We start from the raw sequence: 13066 nt of genomic DNA on the forward strand, positions 1-13066 counted from the left end.
AGAAGTGTAATATAGGAACAATCAGTGTGAATACATCTAACAAATGAATGAATGAAGGAATTAATAATAAAAGGAAATAATCACTGGTGTGATTATAATGTATATAAGGCATAATAAGTAAAAATTCTTACACCATTCCCCTCTTTTGATTCAAACAAAACCATGTTTTTTGTGAACATGTCAGAGAGTATTCTACTGTTTGCGTTAAGCATATTACACTAAGTGAATATTTCAGACAGCAGGTTTATTGTAAGCCGTGTTCTGTTTACGTTTCAGACGTTGCTGCGGCTCATTGCACAACACTCCTTACCGTCTGGCTAGTTCCAGAGCAAAACTGATGGCTGGTGAAAAAAGGTTGTTCCCAGTTTTACTGATGAGCAGTAGATAGAGAATTTCCTCATGTCCAGAGAGACATTTCAGTCCATCTGTCGCTACCTGAAGCTGCACTGGAGAGAATGGACACAAGCACCTGCTGCCGATAGATTAGATTAGACTGAAGGAGGTAGAGTGTGTGCAGCCTTGATGTTTTACCTCGTGCCTTCCAACAAATCCCAACACACGTTTTCATAATAAGCCTCATGTTTTGGAAGTTCGACAGACAGAACATGCATGTATACATGATGTACACAATTAAATCATTTGTTCATTTTTTATGTGCAAAATAAAGATCTCATCACCTGCTTTTATGCTTTGTGTGCATTATGGAATCTATCAGTAGCAAAGGTGAAGGAGTAATGCATCACTGAAGGGGCGATTTGTGACTGACTTATGGTTTAGAAGAATTATGAGGACATAGTCACACAAAATTAGCAGTATATGAAGGTTAAAATGTAAAAAGGGGTGGTGAAATGTTTACAGGTGTGGACTTTTATAAGTGCCCACAACTATTTGATGCCAGACCTTCGTTAAACATGATAAACTTCATCCTGTGATATGGTGCATTTTAAAAAGTTGATAAACTGTAATGTAGCAGACACTTGAGGATAAAGACTTAAAACGTAGTGAGCAAAGAGGGATTATTTAACATTTCAAAGCTATTATTGGTTAATATTTTTATTAGCTAATATTTCACAGATGTGGCCAAACCACACCTAACTTACATAAACTGAATACTTCTGACTTTTCACAGTCTTTTATTTTTTATAGTAAATACAGCAATGAAAAAATAACTATTTACATGTGTGTGACGTTTATGATTATGCATATCACTTTGGCTTTTCCTGCCATCCTGTCCATTACACCCAGAGACCCTCCATCACAGATTTCCGCTGGCTTCTGCCAGCTCTGCCCGTAGAGCCGCAAGCTCTTCAGCCTCCGTTGCGCCTGTTCCTGAAAGAACTGCAGCTGGTGGAGACAGATACGTAATACACAGCTACTATAATAAAATACTTTAAATTGTAATGTAGTGACACTCAACAAGATGCATGTACAATGCAATAGGATGTTGGATGAACATTTTAGAACAAAAAAAAAAGTTATAAACAGGAAGGATGGCTAATAAAACAAAACTTTCATTGTAATACATAGTGTAAAATTCTGAATTGTCCAGCAGTGCACAAGTTGTAATAGCAGTCATTTCAAATGGATTAAACATTAAAAAAAACATTTAAGTCCAGCTGAAATGACTGAGCCTGCTATTACAATCAGTTCTGTGTAGCTCCATCAGTTCCCCTTTTCCATTTAAACAAGTATCTGTATATGAGCACATGGACTGTTTACATTTGGCTTTTGTTATCTTTATTAAATCAAGAGCAGAGATTTTTATATCCATTAAAGCTGTTTTCTTTACCTTATCGATGGCAGCAAGGATTACTGGTGGTAGCTGTTTGACTCTGATTCTCTGACTGTTGACTCTGATTAAGTAAACATGGATCAGAACCATATTATATACAAAAAGATGTCAAAACCGGTGAAGTAGATCAGCTCAGCTATTTGGGTAGTATTTGATACAGAAGCTTTAATGCTTCTTGTCCTGTTTATTAACCTTCAAACTCCTCTGAGAGTGAGCTGTGAGAAAAAAAAAGTCAAAAATTTGTGCAATTTATTTTGTTTGTTCAAAGTCCATCCTTAGAGATTATTATTATTATTATTAATTATTAATTATTATTAGTAGTTAGTTAGTTAGTGACAGTTAGTTAGGCCTAAAGTTTGAAATGCTTTATTATTAATCAACACATTGATTATTGTGCAACATTACTGCATATAGAGCACTGTTAATTAGGCTCCATGAAGTTGTAATAACATGCATCCCTATTTAACATACAAGAAGAAAATATATAATAAAATACCATATGCACACAACTTAGTTATTGCACAATCACTAGACTTAGTTAAAGAGATACTGTATAATCTATAACAATGAATTTTTAAAATATAAACTAAATACATTGAGAACTTAATGCAACTTTTAAAGGTAAAGTTAAGTTATATTTTAAAAATAAATGTTTTCTCTGAACAACATTTATTTATTAACTGTTAATCCATTAATCTGACATTTGCTTTAAATGGACATATGCATAATATTTATAATGGCTAACACTATATATTAAATAAGTGATCATTCACTCGACTTTAAAAACTCATCATCCTAAATTCCGGACATGGATCAATCATGACATGATGTCCCACACCGATCAGTCTCAGGTGCAGAGGACATTTTAAAAAGACGCAGGTGTTGTGCCGGTATGTGGTGTCTGTCTCTAGGCAGCAAGGAGGGGGTCCTGCCTGATTCCGGCCACAATAATTTCGCGGGCTGAGTATTCCCCGTGTTTTATTTAGTCCATAATTGTTCCATTTAGTGTTGACGTTTGCGTGACTGACGTGTATTGTTGGACATTTATGAAAATACGGAACAAGGATAGATGGATGGATAGACCGTCCCTTTGAACCAATACAATGTCGAGAGGAGACGTTTCATTGTCAAATAAAGAACAATTCCGTATTTTACCACGCAAACATTTTAGTTAGATTTTAGTTTCTGAGCCTGCCCCCCCCCCCCCTATTTCCCTTAAATGGTTCAGTCCACCTGGTCCGTCAGCTGCAGACAGCGAGTGGATGCTAAGATGGCAGAAAGCTTCAAAAATCGGGAAGTTTAAAAGAAAAGGGGAAAAAAGTTGAGATTGGAGAGAGAACAGAGGGGCAGACGGAGTACCCAGTTCTTTCAGAGGCAAGATGGGTCAGTTTGTTTGTCTGATGAAAAGTTGTGGAACAGATTGTTGTCGGTTCTAAACTTTGTTCATGTAAGCTAGCTCACTTTGCTCTCATATTAGCTCACATTTCAGAAGAAAACTCTGGAATTGATTAATTTCACAATTTTTTGTCAAATAATCAACGCAAGCAAACGATTAGCAAGCTGCTCTGCTAAAAAAGAAAAAAAAATTAGGCTTGTTCAAGAGCAGTTGAAGCAGATGCCCGACAGACCCACCATTCCCGCCCCACCTGAACATGCCCTGGTGGCCCCTGAGGAAAGAGGTGAGCAGCTGAGTGTTGAATTAATAGATTATTGTGGAGAAAAAACATTATATAATAAAAAAAAATCGTTCTGAATTAATAAGAATAACTAAAAAGTGTTTTTATTTATTTTAGAATAATTTGAATGATTAAGAAAACCCTCAGCTATCACTGTAATGTTAGGTTAGGTCATCGTCCTGCTTTGTAGTAAGAACAGAGCACATGTTTAGTGTGTGCAGACTGGGTGACTGCTTTCTATCCAATCAGAGAAATATTTAATTTTTGTAGAAGATTAACTAGCAACAACCATATAGCATGTTTTCCCCAGTAATCTAATGCCTTCACTTGTGAGTCTACAGATTTTGAGATAAATTAGACAGGTGTTGCTACATGAGGGAGACAATGATGTGGAGTATTGGTAGTCAAATCAATTTCCCTTGACATTTTTGGTGAAATCACTGAAAGCACCTTTAAGTAAAACAAAATAGTGGGAGGCCACCAGAAATAATGATTGTGATATTATTACAAATGACATTACATCATTCGAGATACTATATAATAAAATAGCTGGATAGAATAGAAAGCTGGACTTCAAGGACTTGATAAGTGATCTTGCCAGGGAGAAAGCTCCAAGATGGGCTCTTGGTGAAAATGGCAAGGGCTCAAGGATTGTGAATGGGATTGCAAGAGCTTGACTCAGCAATAGTGTACCTTTACCACTCCTTGATATCTTATTACACAAAGTTCTACCTTTTAAAATGTGATTATTTTACTTTAAAGACGGCTCCCAGCCATTGTTTGGTTGTAAATCTCCACAGAGGTTTGCTTGTGACCGTATTACATTCATTTTATATAATACAATATAACGTGAGGTCCTAGTTTATGTTTCTGAGCCTACCTAATTTATTTTACCATTTCCTTCTGATTTTATTTATTCATTTATTTTTATGCTTGTGGGAATTACATCCCACAATAAAGTCTGGCTGCAGATCTCCACTGTGGGGACACTTCCGGTGCAGCTCCCAAGACAGTCTGTCTCCATTATCATGCATGACTCTTATTTTGAAAAACATTGGGGGCAGATTTGGAGGTGATGGTAGTATGCCACTAACTTGATGCATTCATTGAAACCCAGTGCTATTACAGAAATACAAGTAAACGTCTGAGGTGAGTCCGATATATGACGTCACGGCTACGTCATGATATATCCGGGCCAGTGGCGCAATGGATAACGCGTCTGACTACGGATCAGAAGATTCTAGGTTCGACTCCTGGCTGGCTCGAATTTTTTTCCCCCTACCACAAAGGTAACTTGGTAGGATGTAAATAGTTTGCATAAATATACAAAGTCGCCAGTTTAAATTATTTAGAAACTGATTTAGTAAACAATTAGAACAATTTTTTCCTATGAAAATATTAACTATTTAATATGTAACTTCTTATTTGGAGAATTCATTATAATGCACATTTTGTATTCTACGTTTATATATGTGGAATATTTTATAAATAAATATTATTTCTTATTGGCGTATCCCAGTATGTTTACTGGTAATGATTTTGCCAGATAGGAAATCTTTTTATTGATTATGCGTGCATGTCAGTAAAAATTTACAGCAATAATATAAAATAGCTAAAAGCGCATATTCATGCATATTCTGAAATACTGCAGGTTTATTGTCACGCTGTGAAGTGTGGAACCCTGTTGTAAGATCCGTAATACATTACTGTATACAAGGTAGTTAGAAAATAAAGAATACTACGCTCTATGGTGAATAGTGTGACGTCAGAAGAAATGTCTCTGCCCATGCTCGCGAGGACAGGAGGAGATGAGCTAGACTGCAGTTGATAGATATGTTGTAATGATGTAATGTTGCCTATTTGGTGACTACGGATGGCTGTTTGTGCCAGGCTCTGCGGAGTGGGTCAGTCTCGGAGGTGCCGGAGGCGACAGCGGAGCAACCAGCAGGATCAAGGCAGCGACTCCGACATGGACGAGGAAGAAGGGGAGCGGATTGAGGGCCAGGGGAAAGGCGATGAAGGTAGCTGCGGAGGCCCGGAGCGCGTCGTCGCCACTGCAGGGCCGAGTGACGCTTGTGAATATGGCAGCGGTCATGTCAACAGAGGAAGCTGTCGGGATCGAACAAGCACAGGACCTCCACACCCCCAGTCATTATCCGAATTACCACCGGAGCTTTTAGTGGAAATATTCTCCTTGCTTCCCGGAATAGTTCTACCTAATGTCGCGCTCGTCTGCAAGAAATTCAGACAAATTCTCAATACGGAAACCATCTGGAGAAGGCGATGCATGGCAGGTAATACAGACCTAAAACCGATGACACAGACATATAAACCTTGAATCACATATAAATATGCGTTTACTAGACTCGATGACTCCTTCTTGTTGGCAAGTCATGTTTATCAGTTTCACAGAAATATGTTATTCTGAAAGCATTTCTCTTGATCTGTCTCTAGGCAACACGCAAAGACGGTAGCTGCATCGTTATTTAAAGAAGTAAATAGACCACTGCCTTTCACTTGTAACGGGTCCTGTCAGCCATTCTGACATGTTCATAGCCCAGTCCTATCATTTAAGTGGCCCCTCCCCTCAGCAATGCCTCATATTGCATGAATATTTCATTTAGCTATAAGAAGAGTTAAACACATACACTTTTTAAATACTTTATGTTGAATAGTGCTGCTGAAAATAGCTTGTGAGAGTAGAAAAAAATACAATCTATTAAGTTTACTTTAAAAAAATGAATGGATAAACAAATAAATATGATTAGATGATTAGTAACTCAAATTAAAATAATCTAAGCATATTATTTTCTCAATACACAATTTTATTCTGTGCATCAGAGGGTTTCACACAGATAAATGTCAGTGTCACACAACAGGCTGCAGCTTTGATTTGGTGGTGTGATGAAGAAAAATTTGCGATTAATAAAATGTATTCTGTTTGAGACCATATCAAACTGTACAGTGCACTCATTGTGAAACCAAATTAACTTACCACTATGTTTATGCAACATCGCCTCAGCAGAAAGTGCACATCCAGTCATCAGAGCAAAACAAGCATGTTAATATAAATCCGTTGGCTCTTTAGTTGCAATGGATGCTAGTGAAGACCAAAAGTAGTGACTTTTTCATTTTTGTCCCATCTTTCTGATCATCAGAGGAGTTTTCATAACTAATATTCTTAACCATTTTACATGAAAGCATAACCAAAGTCAAAACATGTGACATGCAACTGCAGGGTAAGATGTAGCCTTTCTTGTTATTTCAGTCTCAATTTTTGATTCGCTGCTGATAAGAAAAAATAAATAGAATAGAATAGAAATACTTTATTAATCCCTTTGGAGAGCCCTCAGGGAAAATAAAGCTTTATCAAGATTTTTGGCAAGAAGATGTTAAGTCCTGACAGCTGCTTGGTATTAGGGATAAAGCAAATATCTAATGGTCTGTTATACTATTATATCAGAATTGTAAATGTTTATGGCAGACATGTTTTTTGGGTTGGTTTTTTCTCTTTGGGGAGGGGGTCATATCATCAGTCCTAATAGTGGCTATGAGTAAAGCCAAGTTATTAAAGATCCTACACACGTAGAACCACAAAGCTGGCCAGTAAAGGCTATTTTCACATCATTAATGTCATTGATATATTAACATACTTTTAAGTTGTTGTGTATTTCAATACATTTGTTTTAAAAAACTATTTTAATGTTAACTTAATATTTTAACTTGCAATTTCCTTTTGAGTATAATAAATTATTTTTCATTTCATTTTCATTTAAATGCACTAACTGGTTTTGTTTGTTTTTTTACATGAAGTGCATTAATGAAATTTTTAGCATTTTTTTTTAAAGAAACCAATGATTTGTTTGTGTTAAGAAACCTGTTTTTTTCTCTTTTCAATATTTATTATTGCTTTACAATAAAGCAAATGTATTTTTTGTTTTAAATTAATAGATGTAATATTCTGTTGAATACTCCATATTTAAATATTACTGTTTTAAGATTAAATCAATCACGTGGGAATGTAATAAAACACATTGTTCTGGTCTGGTCCTGACTATATATTAAACTTGGCTAATAAGAATTAAAAAGAGGGAAAACAACAAATGACATATCGCACCATGTACTTGGCATTTTTTTCTCTCAGCATGATCTGACTTTGAGTCATTTATTGTTTATCATCTAGTTTACTGTCACAGTTTTAATGGATGTGTGACTGTGTAGATTAATTTATAACCAAAGTCAACTTGACCTGCAGCACGAGTGTTAAATATCAGAACACCACCAGGTTGCGTGTTCACTGTAGACTTTATCTGAGATAAGAGACACCTGAGGAATGTTGAGAAAAGTCACATAACAAGTAGGATTCAAGACATGTACAGTGAGCTGGAAATACATTTCTATGCGTTAAGCAGAGCAACAATAAGGTGCAATGAATATACATGAATAAAAACATGAAGAATAATGCATATTTTAGTTAGCTTAGTTAGGTTTGGTAAGTTATACAAAGTTAGGGGCTTATTTTCAAATTTAGAACTAAACCTTACTTAGTAGAACAATGCACCGTTAGAGAAAAAGTAAAAATTATTGGCAACAACAACTTCTACTTTTGATGAGAATTATTAAAATATCCTCATTTATAACTTTGGACTGCTTGTCTGCTTGTTTAGTTGATCCCTTTTCAAAGTTAAAACATCACTTTTATTATTTGGATTTTAAAACACTTTTCTAGTTGCAAATTATATCACTAATTATTTAAAATGTGACTAACTGTGTAGCAGTTTCCATTACAGTTAGTAGTGAGATTTAAGGGGTGTCCCAATTCGACTTTTCAGCCCTACCCCTTCTAGCTCCGTTTTAAGGGGTAAGGGGTGAAATGGGATTGGGCTTTAATGTTGCTGTTTCTCTGGTTTTGGCTCTGCAGAGTTTGGCATGGGGGAGGATCTGAGGAAGCTGGAAGCAGGAGGAGCATCCAGCCAGGACCTCTATGTAAAACGTCAGTTTCACAGCTCTTATGTCACTCATTATCTAATCCAGGGAAGTAACTGGTTTCTTCCTTATCATTTAGGTCATGATGTGTCTGCTCTTACATTTTCTTCTGTCCAGTTAGAGTGAGGATATTTTTACTGTGATTAACAGCATGTGATACTTTCTGTAACTTTTAGTTTCAGTGTTTTCTCTGATATTTGCTTTTGGAGAGATTTTGGGTATATTGTGCTTTTTAAATATCAGCTGTGCAAAGCATATCAGCCAAAGGCTCATTTGAATGAGCTTTATTGGTACATTGGAGCATACATCACAGTGCTGCTTTGCACTGAGCCCGCCTTGCCCCATGGCTGCCCTACACATACCTGTGTTGTGCCTGTGCAGGTGTCAACCCCCGGGTGAAGTCTGGGCGCTTTATGAAGCTCCTCCCGGACTACGAGCACATGGACTATAGAGACGTGTACGCACATTGTATGTACATGAGCCTCCGAGTGGATGGCTGTAGCATGGCGGGTTGTGTGTGGAGGATTTTTTATTGATTGAATTTGTAAACAAACAGCAGCAGTAGTTTCTTTTTTTTATAGTCATTCTGTTCAGCACTGTTTGCTCACATATTAACTATAAAATAGAAGGCGGGATAACTTGGTGTGCTGTGTGTTGCTTAGAAACTTGGCTAGCAGGAACATAGTTCTGATTTCTTCCTTTTGGGTTTAAATCTTATTAAAAGTAGAATAAGTCGGTTTTAACACGTCCTTTGGTGTTTTTATCCATGCACAGTGATCTCAGAAAACAGTGAGTGTGATGATAAGTATGCTGTGCTCTTGTGCTGCAGTGCTTCACCCATACAGACATATTTTGGGGCTTTGGCAGCCTGACATAGGTCCTTATGGTGGATTGCTCAATGTTGTGGTAAGTGCTTCTCACGATATGTTTGCAGTAAATCAGGAACAAAGTATAACCGTTTATTGACTTTGATTGTGTGAAAAGGTACAAAAAAAGGTATAATGACCATTTATGACAGAAAATAAACAGAAGCTAAGGCAGGATAAATTATTTAAATCATCTTTCATTTAGGTGGATGGGTTGTTCATCATCGGCTGGATGTATCTGCCACCTCACGACCCCCGTGTGGAGGATCCCATGAGAAGACGGCCCCTCTTCCGTATCCACTTGTGGGAAAGCAAAAAAGCCACTGTGGAGTGTATGTATGGGCACAAAGGTCCCCACAAAGGAGACATACAGGTGCGGGCAATAAGAAAAACATACCAAGAAAAGAACTCTAAAGAATTTGGAAGATGTTCCTCAACAAAGACAACAATCCTCCTTTAGTTTGAAAGTAGGTTATCCACTAATGCATGTCTTATTGTGTTATTTGTAGACAGTAAAGAAGGATGAGTTTTCAACTAAATGTAACCAGACTGATCATCACCGGATGCCAGGAGGCAGACAAGAGGTCAGTCAAGCTGTTACCAGTAAACCAGTTAATGGTCTGTTTAAATGATTCTGTGCTCTGTAATGTTGAAATTCAAAGCCTTGTAAATATGTGCATGTGTTTCTATAGGAGTTCAGGACATGGTTGGAGGAAGAATGGGGTCGTACTTTGGAAGAAATCTTCCATGAACACATGCAGGAGCTCATCCTGATGAAGTTCATTTACACCAGTCAATATGAGTATGACTCTTTTCCTTACTTAAGCTTTCTCTGTAATTTTAATCAAGTGTAACTGAGTGTAATGCTCTCAGTAGCTTCTAGCTTGCGAGATAAACATGACTGGGATGTCTTGAATTAGGTTAATTTAATCTAAGGTTTTCTTGCACTTTGCACTCGACAGTAACTGCTTGACATATCGGCGGATCTACCTGCCTCCTGCCATGCCCTCAGACCTGCTGCAGCCAGGCTTGTTTAAAGGTACTTACGGCAGTCATGGCTTGGAGATTGTCATGCTCAGTTTCCATGGGCCCTCTGCAAGAGCCACCAAACTCACTGTAAGTTTGTGGATAATTATTGTCAAACTCTGTGCTTTCATAAATGATCGATGAAAGTTATTCCTGTGTTTTAAAGTCACTACTCTCAACATGTCTGGGATGATTCTTACAGAAGGACTTCGTTCTTGTTAATCTTTTCAGATGAAACGCATACATTTGTGGCCCAGACTGTAACTTTGCTCTTTCCTGCAGGGAGACCCCAACGTTCCCGCTGGGCAACTCACACTGGATGTTGACCTGAGTCGGCCTGTGGTCCTGCCAGACCTGGATCAGCAGCGCAACATTGAAGAGCTGTCGCGGCTCATTCTGGGGATACATGAGGTGGTACAGAGGGAGGAGGAACAGCAGGCAAATGACACTTCAGATACAGTCAGATGTGCAGCAGAGGGAGTCTGTGGTGATGCTAGCGTGGCAAATGCATTGGAGCTAGACCACGGTGCCTGTTCAGATAGCTGCCAGTCTGGCCCAAGCAGCAGCAGCAGCAACAACCCCACTGAATCCCAGCCCTTTGTTTTGCCTCTGGGGGTCATGGCTCGCAATGAGGTCTACCCTCGTACCTGCAGGAAATGGTAAGGAGGGAGAAAATACTCATTATATTATTTACTCAAGACTTTGCTATAATATCCATTTAGAAGATTGGTGCAAGAGTTTTCAAAAAGTGCCTTTTTCTTACATATCAACTGATAAAACTATTTTGATATGTCTTTATCCCTCGGTTTGTTAGACTAGGTGTGATCCAGGCTAAATTAATAAGGAAAGTTGATAACAAAATATTGATAAATTACTTATGTGCTGCATCTCTGTTTCAGCTTCTATGGGACAGGCTTGATTGCTGGGCATGGCTTTACAAGTCCAGAGCGCACCCCGGGGCTCTTTGTGCTGTTTGACGAGGACCGTTTTGGTTTCATCTGGCTGGAGTTGAAGTCTTTCAGTCTGTACAGTCGCCTGACGGACCACCTACCCCACGCTCATGCCCCGTGCATGGAGCGATTTGAGGCCATGCTGCGCAACATGCAGTCATGGACATCCTGATGCACCAAGCTTTAAGTCTCCTCCCACAATACAACACAACCATCATACATGATAGCTGATGACCTTAACTCTCCAGGTTCTGTTTTTAACTGTTTCATGTTGGGTTTTACTGTTTTAACTTGAGCTGCTTTCATCTCCCTGACCTGGATAACTCCTATCTGTTCCCATATGTGCACAATGAAGGGCCTACCATGTCACCATCTGTCACCTCACCTGGGTATGGCCTTAATATTCCAGTTTAGCGTGATACTGGGTCACATATATGTTTGTTTTTGTTTTTTTTTTTTTCACTGCAGGAAAAGAAAGAATGATCCCACTTAATAAAGATTAGACAGTTTGTGCCTGTGAATCCAAAAAGAATTCTGTACTCAGTAGCGCGTGAAGCAGATACCAGTATAGTCTAACACACTCATTTCAATGCCCAACATATCTAAGTGCATGTTGCTTTTATTTAGCTCTAATAATCACTGTGTGCTCATAACCTCTATGTGATTATGTTTTCATAAAGCAGCATGCTTTGCTTTTCAGTTGTTTTTAATTTTCTGCTGTAGAGACATCAGAATTAAAAAAAAAAAGCCACCTCAGGTCTTTCTCTTGGCCAGATCAAAAACAGGACAAATGTATAACCAAAAGAGAAAAAAAAGTGTGAAGTTGCATTCAATTAATTAATCTATGTAATAGAAACATGGAGTATTTTTTACAACTGGACACATTTCTCATTACTAACCCACCGTCTTATCAAACCCTGCAGTTAAATCAGCCACTTTTGGGCTGCCTCATATGTTTTTGCCCTTTGAACTCAAGATCTATCTTTTTATGATATGCTTTGACTCTTGCTCCCTCATGGCACACTTAATGTCACTACACTCAGCAAATAATAGCCGTAATGTAAGCTGGAAAGATGTACCTATACATAAGCTTGAATTAATCAAAGTATCATATTTATACAGTTTATGTGCTTCTGTAATAATCTCAAATGTTGTGGATTTGTTGTTTGCTTTAATGGCTGACACAGAGTTTGCCTGGCTAAATACCTGTGAAACGATCCCCGCCAGTTATCCCACTGATATCCAACTTGAGACAAGGCTAGCTGATCAGTATTTTAATGGCTCAAAGTGTATCTCAAAGTACAAAGTGAATGTCTGTATGTCTCATTACGGCCCGATGATGATTCCCACTAGCTTTCCTACTCCAAGTGCACTTTTCTGGGCAGTTTGGTGAATCATTAAAAATCAGAGGCCAGCACTTTTGTACCAGACTGCAGCTTTACTAACATTTGCAAAAAAAGGGGAAAAAAGTCTGCTAAAGTAATCTTAGTTTGCCACATTTTATTAATTTAAACTTTGTGTTTTCTTCTGTCTGTAAACCCAGTTGTCTGAGTGATTTGCCTTTGAAATGTTTTGCTTTGTACTATTATCAATGCCATATGCCTGATTTTATGGAAAATATAAGTTTGACTTATTGAACTGCTCACATCAGACTTCAGGGAGCTTTTCAGCTTAAGCGCTCTTCTCAATAATAAAATAAAAATATAAAAAATGAAAAGAGCCCCTTTGTCACCTTGGTTTATTTTTTTATTATTATACTACTCTGGCAAC

General features: G+C 37.9%; 1 protein-coding gene and 1 non-coding gene across 3 annotated transcripts; both read left to right on the forward strand.

Annotated features, from left to right (window-relative positions):
- The first annotated feature begins 4660 nt into the window (after positions 1-4660).
- Positions 4661-4733, forward strand: trnar-acg. The gene has a single exon. It is a non-coding gene; the product is annotated as a tRNA-Arg (tRNA).
- A 507-nt stretch (positions 4734-5240) lies between these two features.
- On the forward strand, positions 5241-13000 carry fbxo31 (F-box protein 31). 2 transcript variants are annotated; one of them, XM_041998226.1, is made up of 10 exons: positions 5241-5762; positions 8390-8461; positions 8836-8922; positions 9284-9360; positions 9526-9693; positions 9830-9904; positions 10013-10122; positions 10283-10436; positions 10629-11005; positions 11246-13000. In XM_041998226.1, exons 1-10 carry the CDS (start codon positions 5342-5344, stop codon positions 11466-11468), a joined length of 1764 nt encoding a protein of 587 aa, XP_041854160.1. In that variant the 5' UTR covers positions 5241-5341; the 3' UTR covers positions 11469-13000. The 2 variants fall into 2 exon arrangements, with proteins under 2 accessions (XP_041854160.1, XP_041854161.1); XM_041998227.1 differs by lacking the exon at positions 8836-8922 and having other exon boundaries at positions 5243-5762.
- The last annotated feature ends 66 nt before the right edge of the window (positions 13001-13066 follow it).

The sequence above is a fragment of the Melanotaenia boesemani genome, chromosome 10 (genome assembly GCF_017639745.1).
Source record: "Melanotaenia boesemani isolate fMelBoe1 chromosome 10, fMelBoe1.pri, whole genome shotgun sequence".
Lineage (NCBI taxonomy): Eukaryota > Metazoa > Chordata > Actinopteri > Atheriniformes > Melanotaeniidae > Melanotaenia > Melanotaenia boesemani.

Coding starts and splice junctions, on each gene's coding strand:
- fbxo31 (XM_041998226.1), top strand. CDS start 5,342: ATGGCTGTTTGTGCCAGGCTCTGCGGAGTGGGTCAGTCTCGGAGGTGC. Junction 8,923..9,283: donor TAGAGACGTGTACGCACATT/GTATGTACATGA, acceptor CTTGTGCTGCAG/TGCTTCACCCATACAGACAT. Junction 9,694..9,829: donor CCCACAAAGGAGACATACAG/GTGCGGGCAATA, acceptor TGTTATTTGTAG/ACAGTAAAGAAGGATGAGTT.